Source organism: Gymnoscopelus braueri (assembly GCF_963280865.1).
Source record: "Gymnoscopelus braueri genome assembly, chromosome: 3".
NCBI lineage: Eukaryota > Metazoa > Chordata > Actinopteri > Myctophiformes > Myctophidae > Gymnoscopelus > Gymnoscopelus braueri.
The window spans coordinates 8,038,765-8,057,083 of record NC_137612.1 but is presented as its reverse complement, the minus strand read 5'-3'; the positions used below and the strand labels follow the sequence as shown (position 1 = coordinate 8,057,083).

General features: G+C 40.7%; 1 protein-coding gene across 1 annotated transcript in view; it reads right to left on the bottom strand.

Annotated features, from left to right (window-relative positions):
- rad18 (RAD18 E3 ubiquitin protein ligase) overlaps positions 1-16,035 on the bottom strand; it is a gene marked incomplete at its 3' end in the record, with an annotated part of 93,689 nt that extends 77,654 nt beyond the window's left edge. The window contains exons 1-2 of the mRNA XM_080424263.1: positions 15,859-16,035; positions 97-175 (exon numbers count right to left, since the gene is read on the bottom strand). Of these exons, the coding sequence (XP_080280389.1) occupies positions 97-175; positions 15,859-15,900 (121 nt within the window). The 5' untranslated portion in view covers positions 15,901-16,035. The remainder of the gene's footprint in view (positions 1-96; positions 176-15,858) is intronic.
- Positions 16,036-18,319: the final 2,284 nt, after the last annotated feature.

Sequence of the window (18,319 nt, the reverse complement as noted above, 5' to 3'; positions counted from 1 at the left end):
GACAGTTTTCAGCTACCAACATTGAAACCTACGCATGACTATCAAGACCTTGCAAAAATCAGGGGATATTAACCATGGCTGACTACTTGTACTTACAGTTATGGGAGCACTTTGTCATCATTGTGATATTGAGAAAGTCGAAGCAAATGGGACAGCGGAGGATGGTATCGATATTCTGTAACAAAAGAATATATATATTGCATTAGTCTAGTCAAACACAGCATCGATATGTTGTATTGCAATAAATACATACATATATATATATACATACAGACAGACAGAGAGAGAGAATGTTGAGTTGCAGGGTTCGCCTTGCCATTGACCTGGTTTTGGATCATCAGTTTTAGCATCCATAATATAATATAGCTGCAAGCAACCAAAAAGTCCAATCTGATCGTATCAAACGACTTTAAACTCTCCAATATTGCACTTGTACGGAAAGCTTGGGTCATCCTCTACGTCTCTGTCAAGTCTTTGTTTTAAAAAAAAATCCACGTTCAACTTTCTGTCAATAAATTCTGTGCAGCGATTATTTTTCTATGTTTTCGAGTTTGGAAGCGCTCGTTTTCAATAACGCAACGTCCTGCTGCCTCCTGCATTACGTGCAATTTCGATTTAAGATGGTACGCAGGACCGTTGAGTGATTTCCAAGGAGCGTTTCCAAACTTGAACACTAATCACTGCATGGAATGTATTGACAGAAAGCAGCTCATAACACGTCTATTTTTTGCCAGACCCAGGGGGTCGGCCTACATGAGGCTTTGTCGGTCGGTCGGTCTGTCCCTCTTTTCCTACCCAGCCATTCAGATTTCAACCACAGTTTTTGCCAAGAATTCCACGTAATGATGTCATCATCACACGACATCATAATGTCGTTATAACAAAGACTTGACAGATACAAAAGAGGATGACCCAAGAATTCCGTAGAGCTGCAATCTTGGCGAGTTTAACGTTGTTTAATACAATCAGATAGGACTTTTCTGTTTAGATGAATGGGCTGTCAAGGGTTGGTATTGCAACTTAGATGCAGATAGCATAGATCAGTGGTTCTCAAAACGTTTTCATGTCAAGGACCGCTACATTGATACTTATTAGCCCACGGACCCCTATTTGAAAAGATATGCCAGGGACCCCCCATAATTCTCAACCATTTTAATTCAAGGACCCCCTCAGTTTGACACGCATTAGCGGGCTAAGAAAGAACCCCCATTTAATAGCATTTCTATCTCTGTGACCCCAATTTATATTGTAAAATCAATGTTCATTTAACTCAGAGAGTGTACAAATGGAACCAAATGGACCCGTTCATATGGACCCGTTCATTTGGTTCCATTTGTACACTCTCTGAGTTACAGACCCATAAGGGTCCATTTGGTTCCTCACTATTTATCATTTAGCTGGGGACCCCCTGGAACTCTCTCAAGGACCCCTGGAGGTCCCCGGACCTCACTTTGAGAACCAATGGCCTAGATAGAACATGGCAAACTTCCTGACTTGGCCGAGGAGGACCCAGTAAAAAAGTGCAGTAGAACGCTATTCAGTCCTCATTCATCTTTCCTGTAATCCATTCATCCCCCATCCGGCAATCCATCAGTTTTTTGTTCTCCTCAGTGGCTTGCTTGAGTCTCAGCCTGTCTCCATCCCTTGCTGGTTTTTCCAAGTGCCTCGCCATTCTCTCTACTGAGAGCTGGAAGGCTCAGCTTCCCCCTGGTCCCCTTCCACCTGTTGATAGCCTACAGTGTATGTAGCAGGGCTTGGTAGGAGGGAGCAAGACGACAGCATGGCTTCCATTCAAAACTCTCTTTATTCCCTGGCACATCGAGATAACAAACTCCGCTGCTTGCCATGCCATGCATTAACCCATTAAGACCACACATCCGTGTGTCATTTTAGGATTTCTTTGGCTATTCAAAAAAAAAAATTGAATATATATATTTTTAAAGCGAACATTTTAACTCAAATCTTTGCTTCTGGGGGATTCTACAAATGTCTTCTAAACTGTTTTTTGAAAAAGCCCAAATAAATCTAAACATGACAGATATGCGTTCCCGGATTGAATGGGTTAAGGTATAATCTCCAATATAGTTATCACGGCGTGGGGAAAAAAATGATTGTACAAGCCAGAGCACATGTACCACCATGCTGTCATGAGTCATCATGACATGAGTCATGCTCTCTACCAAGTGTGTGTGTGTGTGTGTGGGGAATCCTGGGGGATGGCTGATTTAATCCTGATCTACGTTGGACATCTATTAGAACTATCTATGCACATCACACCCTGACCAGCCAGCCCTGAGTCCCAATTAGTTTGACTCAGAGGTCAGGTCAAGGCGTGCCTGACAAGGGGTGCCTGCTTAAAAATCAGCCACCACCCAAACCATTGGTGGTCACCAGTGGTGGAAAGTAACTAAGTATATTTACTTAAGTACTGTACTTAAGTACAATTTTGAGGTATTTGTACTTTACTTGAGTATTTCCAATTTCCAATACTTTTACTTCTACTCCACTACATCTCGGAGGCAAATATTGTACTTTTACTCCACTACAATTATTTGAAAACTTCAGTTACTAGTTACTTTGCAGATATAAATTATGATATTATAAAACATACATTAACCACTTTAGCCCTATTTTATACCTAGGCTATTTGAAAATAGCAGATCTACAAGCTCACAACGCGTCGCGATGCGACGCGTTGTGAGCTTGTAGATCGGCTATTTTCAAATATTTAGTACTTTTACTTTTGGTACTTTAAGTACATTTTGATGCCAATACTTTTGTACTTTTACTCAAGTAAATTTTTAATTCTGGACTTTCACTAGTAACAGAGTATTTTTATATTGCAGTATTGGTACTTTTACTTAAGTAAAGAATTTGAGTACTTTTTCCACCACTGGTGGTCACACATTCAAATTAGATATTCACCTCCCGTACACTTCCATTCTATGTGTGTGCGAAGGGGGCAGAGCTTCTACTGGCAGTTCAACAGAGCATAAGAAAACGTGAAGACAGCCTGGGCCGTAGCGTGACGGTCCAGGCACACCCTATAGGCTGCAATGCCAGCCTGACAGTCAGCGTGTCGCGGGGTCGACTCCCGTTCAAGACGACCTTTGCTGCGTGTCACCCTCACCCCCCCCCCCCCCCCCATCTCTCTCCCCATTTCCTGTCAGCCTACTTTCCCTATCCCTCTCTAAATAAAGGCATAAAAAGACCAAAAATAAATCTTTAACCCATTAAGACCTGGAACTGTGTCATTTTTAGATTTGAGCTAAAAAGCATTATTTTACACTTTAGGCTATTCAAAAATAGCAGATATACAAGCTCATAGCGCGGCACAGAGTGCCGCGCTATGAGCTTGTATATCTGCTATTTTTGAAAAATCGTGAAAATTTGTGCAAATCTTCTGAATATATATTTTTTTACAGCGAACATTTTTAACTCAAATCTTTGCTTCTGGGGGTCCCTGGAACAAAATATTTTGATGGGGGTCCGTGGCCAAATACATATAATTCTGGGGTCCTTGACATGAAAAAGATTGAGCACCACTGATATAGAAACATAAGTTTTTCAGAAAACTGTTGAGATTTAGGAGACATGTAGAATCGGCTTCAGGTCTCAATGGGTTAAAAAAAGAAAATGTGAAGAATACATGAGACAAGTGTTACCACACAAGACAAGACTGACATGTACTGTAAACTGTGTTACCCATTTTAGACCTGAGATTCTGATTCTACAAATGTCTTCTAAATCCTAACATTTATGTTGCTATATCAGTGGTGCTCAAACGTTTTCATGTCAAGGACCACCCACAATTATGCATACAAAATAAGCTCATTGACATGTCCACAGACTGTCAAGAGGCACACGTATGAAACACAGCCCCTTGCAAATTCTGGATGAGGCAGAATTCCCAGAACTTACGGCCAAAGCAATGAAGTGTAACAAAAAAAGGTAACGGACCTTTTGCAACAATCTACCTCCGTTTTAGCATACATTTTCATTTCACTACTGCAGATTAACCCATTGAGACCTGAGGCGATTCTAAAAAAAAATCTAAATCCTAAAGGTCCTTACACACCGGGGCGATTTTTTCCATGCGAATAATACGTTTTTTTTTAAAAACCTTATAAAGTCAATGCAAGCTTCCACACCAGTTTCGCGGAGCGAAAAAAGCGTCTTTTAATTATTCGGAACGAGTCCGAATTTTGCGTATATTCGCATATTCGCCGGTGGGTAATTTTTTTTCAAGATTTTTCAAAAATAGCAGATCTACAAGCTCGTAGCGCGGCACTCGGTGCCGCGCTATGAGCTTGTATATCTGCTATTTTTGAATAGCCAAACAAATCTAAAAGTGACACAGATGCGTTCCCGGTCTTAATGGGTTAATATATTCAGCTGACATTAAAAGACCTCGGCATAATCGTCATAGTAATCTATCTCACAAGCGTTTAAGAAAATAACATGTCCAATACGTCATCTACAGAGAGAATTGTGTGCACATCCCACGCCTGCATTTAGGCCAGGTGCTGGACATCAAGGGAAGAATCAAGGATAAGAAGAAAGTCCGCACACGGTTCTCAAGCTCTAAAAAAAACTAACTTTTTATTTATGCAACGTTTCAACCTTCTAGGTCTTCATCAGGCAAATATAAGGTCGAAAGACTCGAAATGTTGCTTAAATAAAAAGTTTTTTTGGAGCTTGAGAACAGTGTGCGGACTTTCTTCTTCTTATCCTCAATACGTCATCTACCCATCTAGTATTTTTGATTAAGTTATTACACTACTTTTCTATAGTTGACAAAAAAGCAATATTGGCCTAAAAATTCATTCTTTCCAGGGGCGCCTGGAAGGGTTTTGAAATGTGTCCAAGAAAGGAATGGAATGTTTACATCACTAGGAAGGTGAAGTGAAATCAGTTGGCCTAATTACATATGTTGACATGCCAAGATCCACATCTCTTTTCAAACCTTCCTCTATCCCATTTTACAAAATGATAAAAATAACAAAGACAATGTTTAACACTTTGCCTGCCAATCACGAGTATAACCGTTGATGAAAAATACACCCGTTTACTGCCAAAACAATCCATCCACGAGTTAAACCGTTTTTTTTTTTTTGGTCTTTTTTTTTTTCAATTTATCCACACAGAACCAGAGATATCACGATCCAAAGATTTCTAGCTCCATTCACTCCTTGGTTAACTTATTACTTTAAAATCCTGTATCTCGGCTCCTAAAAATTAAAAATTTAAACACTGGCACTGGGGGAAGTAAAATAAAAAAAACCCTCTGGCAGGGAATGTGTTAATAGAGCTCAAATAAATGTGTTAGACCTGTTATCACCATTAATGCAAAGCTCCCATAAACATTTAGTACTGCAGTGAAAGAAATGCGGTTTACCGCGTTGGCAGCTTGTCATGCATTGAGCAGACAGCAGAGCATTTGGTGGTGGTGGGTGTGTGTGTGTGTGTGTTTGTGTGTGGGGGGGAGGGGGGTATCCTGCTATTGACCAGCTACTTCAGTGGTTTTCAACCCTTTTCACATCAAGGTCCATTATTTATTCGGCATTTGCGCAACGGACCACCATTTGATGAGATTTAGCCTCTCAGACTCAAGACTTAGAATATTTTGTTATCGTTGGATAAGATTTTGTCAAAATAACAATCCTTCTCCATTCTCTGATTGTGTAGACTTCTTGTAAATTAAGTAATGCAGATGTTTAACAATAATCTAACTCTTGGGAGTGTAAAATTAAACCAAAATGGACCCCTAAGGGTCCATTTGGTTTCATTTTACTCTCTCAAGAGTTAAAGATCTATAAGGGTCCATTTGGTTACCAACTCTCCATCATTTAGCCGGGGACCACCTGGAGACTCCTCAAGGACCACTGGTGGTCCCCGGACCACTGGTTGAGAACCACTGAGCTACTTCACATACTTCTCAAAGCATTTCATCACTACGGAAGGTGAAGGCTACGGGGATGCCAGTCAATTAAAGACAAGCTTTCAGAGCATATCCGCAGTTGACAGTCGTAATGGGGACGTAAATAATTAAAGCTGCACTACGTTAACTTTCCTGTTTCTACCCTGGATCTGAACCCCAGGTCTGACGTTTTAAAACAACTGAGCTAACAGAGCCTGTCTGCCTGCTTCCTCTGGGGAGAAATTTGTGTCAAACCATTAACGGGATCGTTCGTGTCAAAGGTTGTGTGTGTCCAACCTAGAGACACGGGATCTACACGTCTCAGAGGAGCAGGGAGACCAGGTTGTCAGCCATCAGCAGGCTATCAAGGGCATGTCACCCCATTAGCTTAAAGTTGTACAATGCAAAATCACAAATAACGATTTTTAGCAACCTCTGCTGGTCACTACCGTCACTGCATACAATTTCCCTAGTCCTCGATTACCCAGAATTCCATTCGTTTTCACCGGAAGCCGGAAGCGTTTCAAAAAGCGATCTTTTAATTGTTTTATACTATCTACGGATCGTTTCTCTTAGCCAGTGGAGCATTAGTTACCATGAGCTGTGCTTTCTTTTTCTGTTCTTTTTCGATCTCCCAATCCTACATTATCTTAAAATCAGCGTGAGGTTCCTTTTTGTTAATAGCGCGGTAGTTCCTGGCCAAACAGGAAACCGTTGCGGTAGTTCCTGAGGACGTCGGCCACGACGTCATGACGTTGGCCAGGAACGTCATTTTCCCGGGAAAGTCCCCCCCGTACACGTTCAATAGAAAATATATAAATAAAAGGCTTCCGGGGGTGAAATTCACGGAGTGGGTGTTGTGAAACTTTTGCCACTCGCAAAAGATATACAATTTAACTTTAGTTTTGTTGAAAACGTTACCTAGTATTACTTTAAGGCTTAATGGGGCGACACATGTCCTTGATTGAGTGTTCTGGATGTGGCCGGCAACCGGAAGCCACTGAAAGGAGCGCAGGAAGGGAGAAGAGATGTGAACAAACTAGGGCTGGTGGTAACTTTCCTCAGAAATGATATTCGAATATTGGTCTTAAAATAATATATACCGGTATATCAAAAACAAATTATTATTATAAAAAAAAAATATCAAGTGCTAGGATCCAATAAAACATATATTTTGGTTGATTTTATAACTTGATACATTGTTTTTTTGTATTGTACCCGTCATATTTAAATAAGAGAATCTACCCCCACCTGAAGAATGCTTAGATACTTTTTCTTATCCATTTTGAGCAAATGACAGTCAGGCACAGGCAACCATGAATCAAGCAGTGGGGTGCCGGTGCACTGTAACCCTTGTAGTGCAGTGAATAGGTACACTACACTATGACCAAAAGTCATGGTGTACCATAGTCATGGACAGCCTTGTTTCTTTTGCCCTCTATTCCAGTTACTGCAATCTTAATCCAGAATGAAAGAAAGAATAGCAGATCTACAAGCTCATAGCGTGGCACCGAGTGCCACGCTATGAGCTTGTAGATCTGCTATTCTTTTGAAAAATCGTGAACATTTTTGCAAATCTTTGAATATATATATATTTTTTAAAGCGAACATTTGAAACTCAAATCTTTGCTTCTGGGGGATTCTACATAACATGTCTTCTAAATCCTAAACAGTTTTCTGAAAAACCTATGTTGCTGTATATCAGTGGTGCTGAACCTTTTTCAAAAATAGACAAAATATAAAATAATGGTTATAGCTAAAATCTAAAATGACACAGAATGCGTTCCCGGTCTTAAGGGGTTAATGAGGTCAGACAGACACTCATGTTGGCCGATTAGACCCTGGCTCACATGTGCCGTTCCAACGGTATTTGATAGGGTTACGGTCAGGGCTCTGTGCAAGCAATTAACCCATTCAATCCCGGAACGCATCCATGTCAGAGCAGATAGCAGATATACAAGCTCAAATTTTCTTAAAAATGTTCGCTTTAAAACACACACACACACACGCACGCAAAACTTTTCCACGTTTTTTGCAGATCAACAAGCTCTACATCTGCTATTTTTGAATAGCCAAAGAAAACTTAAATTGACACAGATGCGTTCCCGGTCTTAATGGATTAAAGTTCTCCCTCACTCATCTCAACAAAGCAGTTCTGTATGTTGGAAACACACAATTGTCTACAGTAGATAGAATGTCATTGTGGATGACTGGCTCCGCTATGGAATTAAGATTTCCATTTCCTGGGACAAAGGGCACTCATTAGAAACATTAATTAGAAAGGGTGTCGCTGACTTTTGGTCATATATGGTGTATGGACACACTGGACAGATAAGAGAAAAAAAGGCTTTGCATTGATGAAACAGAGTAGTAGGGTGAACAGAGTGCTATTTCCATTCTTCTTTGAATGCCTTGTTTTTACTGTCAACTTTTCATTTTTTTCTCGTTAGCTAGCATGGTAAATGTTTAGCTAAATTCACACTTAAGTCCACAACATAATAGCACACCCTCAGCATGGAAACAATCTTCAATCATCTTCAACGATCAACAAAAAAATTAATAATGGTACGTTGTCAGTGGTGGAAAAAGTACTCAAATTCTTTACTTAAGTAAAAGTACCAATACTGCAATATAGAAATACTCTGTTACAAGTAAAAGCCCAGCCAGAATTAAATATTTACTTGAGTAAAAGTACAAAAGTATTGGCATCAAAATGTACTGAAAGTACCAAAAGTAAAAGTACTAAAATGTTTGAAAATAGCAGATTTTTATTTTGTCACCTTACCATAACTATCCTCTCTCTTTTTGAAAATAGCAGATCTACAAGCTCACAACGCGTCGCGATGCGACGCGTTGTGAGCTTGTAGATCGGCTATTTTCAAACAACCTATGTATAAAATAGGGCTGAAGTGATTAATGTACGTTTCATAATATCATAATTTATATCTGAAAAGTAACTAGTAACTAAAGTTTTCAAATAATTGTAGTGGAGTAAAAGTACAATATTTGCCTCTGAGGTGTAGTGGAGCAGAAGTAAAAGTATTGGAAATTGGAACTACTCAAGTAAAGTACAAATACCTGAAAATTGTACTTAGGTACAGTACTTAAGTAAATGTGCTTAGTTACTTTCCACCACTGTACGTTGTCCATCGATCAATCTGACTTTCCACGTTATGCATCAATCAACGTGTAGCCTGAGGCTACGAGCTCAATCGATGGTCTTGAAAGGCGGATCCAAACACAGCCGCCCGGATTTGTGCGTGGCTTCCTATTGCTTCACCAATATATGTCCCCGCCTCCCCTCCCCTCCCCCCCCGGCCTGTGCACGGAGCACGCTGACGTCACCAAATTTAGAGCGACGCCCCTCTGCACTCTGATTGGTTAGGAGATAACAAGGCTCAAGACCATCGTTCCCGCATGGCTCCCCCAGGCTTTTTTTCTTTTGTAACAAAAAAAAAAGCATGGGTTTCCGAGGCTAATCAACGTGTGACTTTCCACGTTGTCTGTGCAATCAATCAATGTGACTTTCCTGTTATACCCTGGATTAGAAACCCCGTCTCCTGCGCAAAAAAATGCTGATTCTTTTTTTACCAGTGAGACAATTCCCATTCCAAACTGTACAACTCCCAAGACCCGTGTTGCCAGATTATGTGAGAGAAACAAGCAACCAGGTCTAGGAAAACCAGCCCAAAAGAAGCGACTATGGGCCACACGAGCACTTTAACATATACATCAGCTATTTTAGTAGGGGGTACTAAGTGAAAAATCGTTACGCGGCGGATAAAAGCATGAAATTTGATACAGATGTCCCTTGGGTCATCCTAAAACATCCTAGAAGGGGTGCCCAAAAAAATCTTAAACAGGAAGTGAGTTATGGACAAAATCCAAAATGGCCACCTAAACTGTTGACCGTTGACTCAAAAGACACCAAAATAATCTCCAAAAAGCATAAAATGTGGCACACATGTCCTTTGGGTCATCCTAAGACATCCTAGAAGGGGAGCCCAAAAAAATCTGAAACAGGAAGTGAGTTATTGACCAAATTGAAAATGGCCGCCTAGTGTTGTCGATTGACTCAAAAGACAACTAAAGAATCTCCAAAAAGTATAAAATGTGTCACACATGTCCCTTGGGTCATCCTAAAACATCCTAGAAGGGGGTGCCCAAAAAAATCTTAAACAGGAAGTGAGTTATGGACAAAATCCAAAATGGCCACCTAAACTGTTGACCGTTGACTCAAAAGACACCAAAATAATCTCCAAAAAGCATAAAATTTGGCACACATGTCCCTTGGGTCATCCTAAGACATCCTAGAAGGGGTGCCCAAAACAATCTGAAACAGGAAGTGACAGTCACTTAGTGGTAGCAGGGACAACATCTTAACTGTTGTGTGACATACAGGTAGCAGGGACAACATGTTAACTGTTGTGTGACATGCAGGTAGCAGGGACAACATCTTAACTGTTGTGTGAGATACAGGTAGCAGGGACAACATCTTAACTGTTGTGTGACATACAGGTAACAGGGACAACATCTTAACTGTTGTGTGACATGCAGGTAGCAGGGACAACATCTTAACTGTTGTGTGACATACAGGTAGCAGGGACAACATCTTAACTGTTGTGTGACATGCAGGTAGCAGGGACAACATCTTAACTGTTGTGTGACATGCAGGTAGCAGGGACAACATCTTAACTGTTGTGTGACATGCAGGTAGCAGGGACAACATGTTAACTGTTGTGTGACATACAGGTAACAGGGACAACATCTTAACTGTTGTGTGACATGCAGGTAGCAGGGACAACATGTTAACTGTTGTGTGACATGCAGGTAACAGGGACAACATCTTAACTGCTGTGTGACATGCAGGTAGCAGGGACAACATCTTAACTGTTGTGTGACATGCAGGTAGCAGGGACAACATGTTAACTGTTGTGTGACATGAAGGTAGCAGGGACAACATGTTAACTGTTTTGTGACATGCAGGTAACAGGGACAACATCTTAACTGCTGTGTGACATGCAGGTAGCAGGGACAACATCTTAACTGTTGTGTGACATGCAGGTAGCAGGGACAACATCTTAACTGTTGTGTGACATGCAGGTAGCAGGGACAACATCTTAACTGTTGTGTGACATGCAGGTAGCAGGGACAACATCTTAACTGCTGTGTGACATGCAGGTAGCAGGGACAACATCTTAACTGTTGTGTGACATGCAGGTAGCAGGGACAACATCTTAACTGTTGTGTGACATGCAGGTAGCAGGGACAACATGTTAACTGTGTGACATGCAGGTAGCAGGGACAACATGTTAAAGGGATATTTCACTTTCAAAAAAACGTTGGGTCATTTTATCGTCTACTCAGGCTTTTGTGAGCCCCCCAGACCGTTTTTAAGGGGGGGGGGGGGGGGGGGGTGCTGGTGTGTGTGTCTTTGATCTTCTGCTTTCCCGCACAAGGTTGCAACTTTGTTTAATTTCAAGCACGAGAACCTGTCTGCTCCCACACTCCAAGCACGAGAACCTGTCTGCTCCCACACTCTCCTACATTTTTGGGGCATTAAAACGCTATGGAGTTGTGCCCCAATAGAGGGCTTGATCTCTGGTCATATGAAGATTTGTACAATATATTATGTATTGGTAATCATTCATAGGGTCTTTTAAAAGTTTTAGAAAACAATTAAGTATATTTGGCATTGACAATATATCACTTAGAAAAGGATTAATGTGGAAGGTCATCTTATTCAGAGTGGTTTTTAAGACAATTTTGGGCATTTAGAGTTGTTTAAAAAATATTTAAGACATTTTTCATCGGTTATTTTTGCCAAATCCTTTAATATCAGTCTATTTACTATAAATGTAAAAGTTATATTTAGCACAATCAGCCAAAATGTCAGAATTATATCAACTTTTAGGAATCATGGGTCATTTCTGGCGGCCATTTTTGATTTTTCCTTTAAAAAACCCTTTAATGGGTCCAAATTTTTGGGCACCCCTTCTGAGATGATGAGATACATCCTAAAGAGTGCGTGTACCAAATTTGGTGCTTTTATCCGCCGCGTAACGATTTGGCCATTTTTTGTGCTTAGTACCCCCTACTATTTGAAAATAGCAGATCTACAAGCTCTTGTAGATCGGCTATTTTCAAATAAAATCTTGCGGGGGAAATTATAATAAGCAGATCTGGCAACCCTGCCCAAGACCCAGAAGTGAGCAGGACATATCCAAGCCCCCAGAGTTGCTGAGAAACATTGAAGCCGCCACCCCAGTGGCCAAAGCTGGAACTGCAGGCGGGGAGAAATACATGCACGAGCAAAACATACTGAGAGACATTTATATATATAAATATAAATATGTAAACATATTATACATACATACATATGCATTTACATATAAATATGCATCTCGAGTGTATTTAATAAATATCTCGCGTTCAATCCTTGACACACGGGCTGCCGTAGAACGCAAAAAGGACACTAGTGCGCATGCTCATAACTCTATGTGTGATCAAAAACGACTCAATAATTCTACTTCCGGCAGGCTTCCGGGTGCTTCAAAACGCCACTGAGAGCACATTCATTGAAATGATAGCTGGGGGCGGGGCAATCCGCCCTCTAGTTATATTATACCTTCTATGGACATATCATGTGACCCTCGTCATTCTGAACATCAACTCAACTACCATCTAGCAAGAAACATTGGTCTACCAAGTCTAGGGATGGGACGATAATCGTTATTATCGTTTGTATCGTGATTACAAAAAAAACACTCACAACAATCGTATCGCAGAGATTTAAATTTATCGTGAAATTGTCCTCCGTCATACACTGGGATCAATTCACCTTTTGCCGAGCTGCATATCCGGTACCACTTAAACCCTCTAGAATTGGTCAAACGGACCTGTAAAGAACGTACTTGATACGTTTTTTTTTTCTTCAATATCTCGACCAAATCTCTTTGCCAAAAATAGCCGATCTACAAGCTCACAACGCGCTGCGTTGTGAGCTTGTAGATCGGCTATTTTTGGCAAGCGTTCCGCCCCAGAATATGGAGGATGCTGGGGTTCAAGTGGTTAACAAAAGTAGCATTTTAAGAGTTTTAAGCATGTTTAGATTATTGCGATAATATAAATCTGAGTAAATCTCGATATCCCATCCCTAACCAAGACAAAAAACCCACACCACTTGTCAGCTTATTCCGCATGGCAGTGGGGCTCCTGCCCATCACTGACCCTTGGACAAATACTAACACACACACACACACACACACACACACACACACACCAGTGTTGATTTCGTCGACTAAAACTATGACGAAAAATGTTTGTCGACTACCGTTTTTAACTGACGAAAACTAAATAAAAACTAAATAAAAACTAAGCTATGATGACTAAAACTAAATATATTGACAATTTCGTCAACAAATAGAAACTAGACTAAAATGTTATAGTGGAGAAGAGATCCAGTAGAACTAAAAGACAATACATTTTATGTTTGTTTGCGCTCGGGTGTTGCGCTCTGAAAATAGCAGATCTACAAGGTCACAACGCGTCGCTCTGCGACGCGTTGTGAGCTTGTAGATCTGCTATTTTCAGCATGCAACCAAGTGTAAAATCAGGCATTACGAGTACGACGCCATCAAAGCACCGCCAACATACATTTTAGTCGACTAAAACTAGACTAACAGTAAAACATTTCAGATGACAAAATATGACTAAAACTAAATGGAATTTGATTCAAAAGCCTATGACAAACTAAATCAAAACGCACGCGCACACACACACACACACACACACACACACACACACACACACACACACACACACACACACACACACACACACACACACACACACACACACACACACACACACACACACACACACACACACACACACACACACCCCCCCCCCCCCCCCCTTCAGTAGTTGGCAGTGGTCTCTGTACTCTTCCAAGGAGAACCTTAGCATGGCGTCAGTGTTGTGTTGTGTAAATAATGTTTAGTTTTTTGTTTGTTTTTTACACATTATCTTTTCTATTAATATGTTGGATTTATTTTATTGTGCATTTTCAGACATTAACCACAACCCTCAATACCTTGTCAAACTTGACCTTTGACTCTGTACTAGGTCTGCTCTTTTTTTCCTCTACAACACCAAACCCCCGAAAATAGCCGATCTACAAGCTCACAGAATAGGGATGCTGGATTTTTTTTTGTGGCATATGTAAAAAACGAAACAAAAAGGTCCTATGGAACAAAAAATGTAGGACCCCCCTGTAGTAACTCTGAGGACCCCCTAGGGGTCCCGGACCCCCTGTTGAAAACCCCTAAACAATGTCAACTTTGCATTGAAAGTGGCCTCATTGAGTGAATGACATTTCATGACAGCTGTCAATAACATTCACAATGATTTCCTTCGTGTCCCTGACAGGTGTCACGTCAGTCTAAACTAAATGTGTCATTTGTTCTTTAACCACGATGCCGCGCATCCATATTCTAGGGGAACATCCAATATCTAACAATATAGCCCAGGGGTCTTCAATGGGGGGTCCTCAGAGTTACCTCCAAATGTGTGTGTGATAGGATACTGAAGGGAGTGAGGGGAACATTAGCCAAAAATAGCCAATCTACAAGCACACAACACCTAGCAGCGCGAGGCATTGTGTGCTTGTAGACCTGCTATTGTTGGCAAAGAGGTTTGGTATAGAGGGAGAAAAAAAAGAGCAAACCTAGTACAGAGCCAATGGTCAAGTTTAGTATTGAGGCTTAGTGGTTAAAAGTCTGAAAATAAACATTAATATGAATTAATAGAGAAGCTACTGTGTAAAAAAATAAACAAGACATTAATGTATACAACATTGATGATAGTGCTGTCAAACAAGTCCATGAAACTGTCTATGAAATCTATCTGCAACACAATTTGATATAATATGTAGTGGGGGGTCCCTGCTTCATCTCTCTTTCAGCTAAGGGGTCCTTGGGCTGAAAACATTCAAGACCCATGCATAGCCAATCTACAAGCTCACATCGGCTTAGCCATGGTTCACATGACAAGCGTCATGGCACGACTTGTTCCTGGTTTTTGAAATGTCTACATTTACAACCCGTACATCTACATAAACGTTCAGATTTCAAATATAAAGTAGTGACCCCACGGCCACGGATGTTACACGTTAAAACGTCCGGGTCTAAATACCCGTTTCTTCCGTAAATTGTTCAATAAAAAGCATTTTGATCCAATCGGTGGCCATTTTCTCAGAATGTTCTCCATATGCTTTCAACGACAGGACCTATCGGTTGGAAGGTATACTGCACTCTGTTTTATTATAACTCGCGGACTCGATCGCGGACGCGATCGGATTAAAATGCGTTTTATTGAACAATACGGAAGATACGGATACTTAGACCCTGGCGTTTTAACTTGTTACATCCGTGGCCGTGGGGTCAACACTTTATATTTGAAATCTGAACGTTTATGTAGATGTACGTGTTGTAAATGGAGAAATTTCAAAAACCAGGAGCAAGTAGCGCCATGACTGACAGTCATGTTCCTTAGCTACTAATGTCCCATTGTTGACTAGCAGCCAGATAGCTCAAGAACTCTAACAATATGTTTATATACCTAAACAATGTCTATTGTCCCAGTTTACCAACATTGTGGCTAATTCAAGAGCAAATCGTAACACGCACTTTAACGTACACAAAACCAGCTCACTAACATACATTGATCCTGTTAACATAACGTTAGCAACTTAGCCAGTGTTGCCATATTATGCGAGAGAAATAAGCAACCCATGGTCTAGGAAAACAAGTCCAAAAGAAGCGACTAAATAGGCCACATGATGAGCACTTTAACCTTATTATGCATCGGCTATTTGAAAATAGCAAATCTACAAGCTCACAACAACGCGTTGAGATGCGACACGTTATACAACTTACTTTGAGACATGATGGGGAATCCGCTTCTTTTCGCGAAGCCATGATGCCTGAAGCAATAATGCTTGATGCCAATAATAAGACACTTGAGATGGCAAGCGCTGCAAACGTTTATACTGTTCTGGTTCTTAGCAATGAGAGGATTTATGGACAATCTATCAACAATAACAACGACCAAAATCCCGCGCCAGCTGACTTCCGTTTCCTTTATAGACCCTGTGACATCCGGTGTCTTCAAAAGGGGGTTCGAGACCCCATAGGGGGGTCCTCAGAGTTACTATACAGTTCTATCCAAAAGAGCTTTGTGTCAAATGAACTTTATTTTATTTTTTAACATTAAAGGACCACTTCACCAATTTTCAACCTATTTTCGGCAATACATATGGCAATAATCTGTTGCCATATGTATTTTGGCGTATGAGTATCTCATGTATTTTTGTATATTGTTGAATATGTATGTATTTAATATGAAGAAGAAAAATGTTACAACATTTTTTTGCATATCTAAATTTTATGTTCACTTCTGCATTTAGCAGATGCTCTTAATCCAGAGCGATTTACAGTAAGCAAGGTAAACATGAGGTAATACATCAAATGCATAGAAATAGTATTCTAAGGTCATAGAAACCAGGAACCTATCATCAGTCTTATTATTATTATATTATTATCCACCCCAGTCATGTTGATGGGTAGATTGAGGACACTGGAAAGGAATAAAGTCCGCAACACTGTTTTTTTTTCCTTCTCTCAGCTCCACTTATTTATTGTTTCAACATTTCAATCAGGCTGGGTCTTCTTCAGGAATTGTAAACAAGTCCTGTAGATGATCCAGCCGTTTGTCCAGCACCTGGGTGAGAGTGGATCACCTATGACCTTCATTAGATTGAGGACACTCCCTTGGACTTGGAGATGAGTCCACCTGTGTCCCATTCCCTATATAAGTGATGTGTGTAGGCTACTCAGTTTTGTTATCCCTGAGGAAGACTATCTTGTCGAAACCTGGTTTCTTGAATTTCTTTTAATACAGTTTTGCATCGTGGCTATGAGTTGTGGCCTCCTCCCTCTCAACAGTCGAGGTCAGCACCTCATCAACGCTGGTGTACACTCCCTCTCCTGTGTTTGCCTTTACAATATGGTACCATATTTGTCTATTCACTCTATTCACTGTGCTGTGGACAGTTCAGAAACCTGCCTACCAGTGACATCATCGATGGGGAATCAAAGCTAATGGAAACTACAGGCTTTCTATTCCTGGAAAGTTAGCATGCTATAATAGAAGCCATTGTTCTCACATTAATAAAACATTTTAAAGAATGACTAAACACGTGTACCGATGATGTCACTGATAGGCGGGTTTCTGAACTGTCCACAGCCCTCCACTGAGACACAGAGGCCAACATCTACAACATAATTTTATAGGCCTACAATATGTTGCAGGGGTTCCCTCATCTCTCTCTCAGCTAAGGGGTATTAATTGGCCTGAAAAACATATAAAAACACCCCTGAATTAAAGTATTCAACACAGAAACGTTCCCACTTGTGAAAATAATTTGAGTTGAAGGGTGTGTGTGTGTGTGTGTGTGTGTGTGTGTGCGGGTGCGGGTGTGTGGGTGTGTGTGTGTGTGTGTGTGTGTGTGTGTGTGTGTGTGTGTGTGTGTGTGTGTGTGTGTGTGTGTGTGTGTGTGTGTGTGTGTGTGTGTGTGTGTGTGTGTGTGTGTGTGTGCGTGCGTGCGTGTGTGTGTGTGTGTGTGTGTGCGTGTGCGCGTGTGCATGTGTGTGTGCACTCACAACTGTCTTTTAATAGAAATCTTTGTCTGATTCATGTGTGCCTTGTGCTAATCAAACCAGACAAAATTAAACTCTCTTTTCTTTGCAGATATGAATATATTACATTATAAAACATACATTAACCACTTTAGCCTTATTTTAAACATAGGCTATATGAAAATAGCCGATCTACAAGCTCACAACGCGTCGCGTTGTGAGCTTGTAGATCTGCTATTTTCAAACATTTTAGTATACCATTTTGAAACCAATTCTATTGTACTTTTACTCAAGTACATTTTGAATTCCGGACTTTTACTTGTAACAGAGTATTTCTACAATACAGTATTGATACTTTTACTTCAGTAAGAAATGTGAGTACTTTTACCACCACTGGACGACTCTACATGATGACATCATCATCACACGACGACGTCACAACGTTGTCATCCCAACCATGTCCTTTAAAATGAATCGTCGAACAAAACTAAACCTCATTTAGAAACTTTTACTATCAAATCCAGCTGTCTGTAGCGACTTCCCCTGAAAACCATTCATCAACACTGATGAACCCATTCAATTTGCCATATTAGGAGATCGACAGCCATCGGCATCCCTGATTGGCCAACACGACTGATTTGCCTTTACCCTTTGCGTGTCATTTGTGCCACTGAAACAATATAAGTGATAAGACACAGTC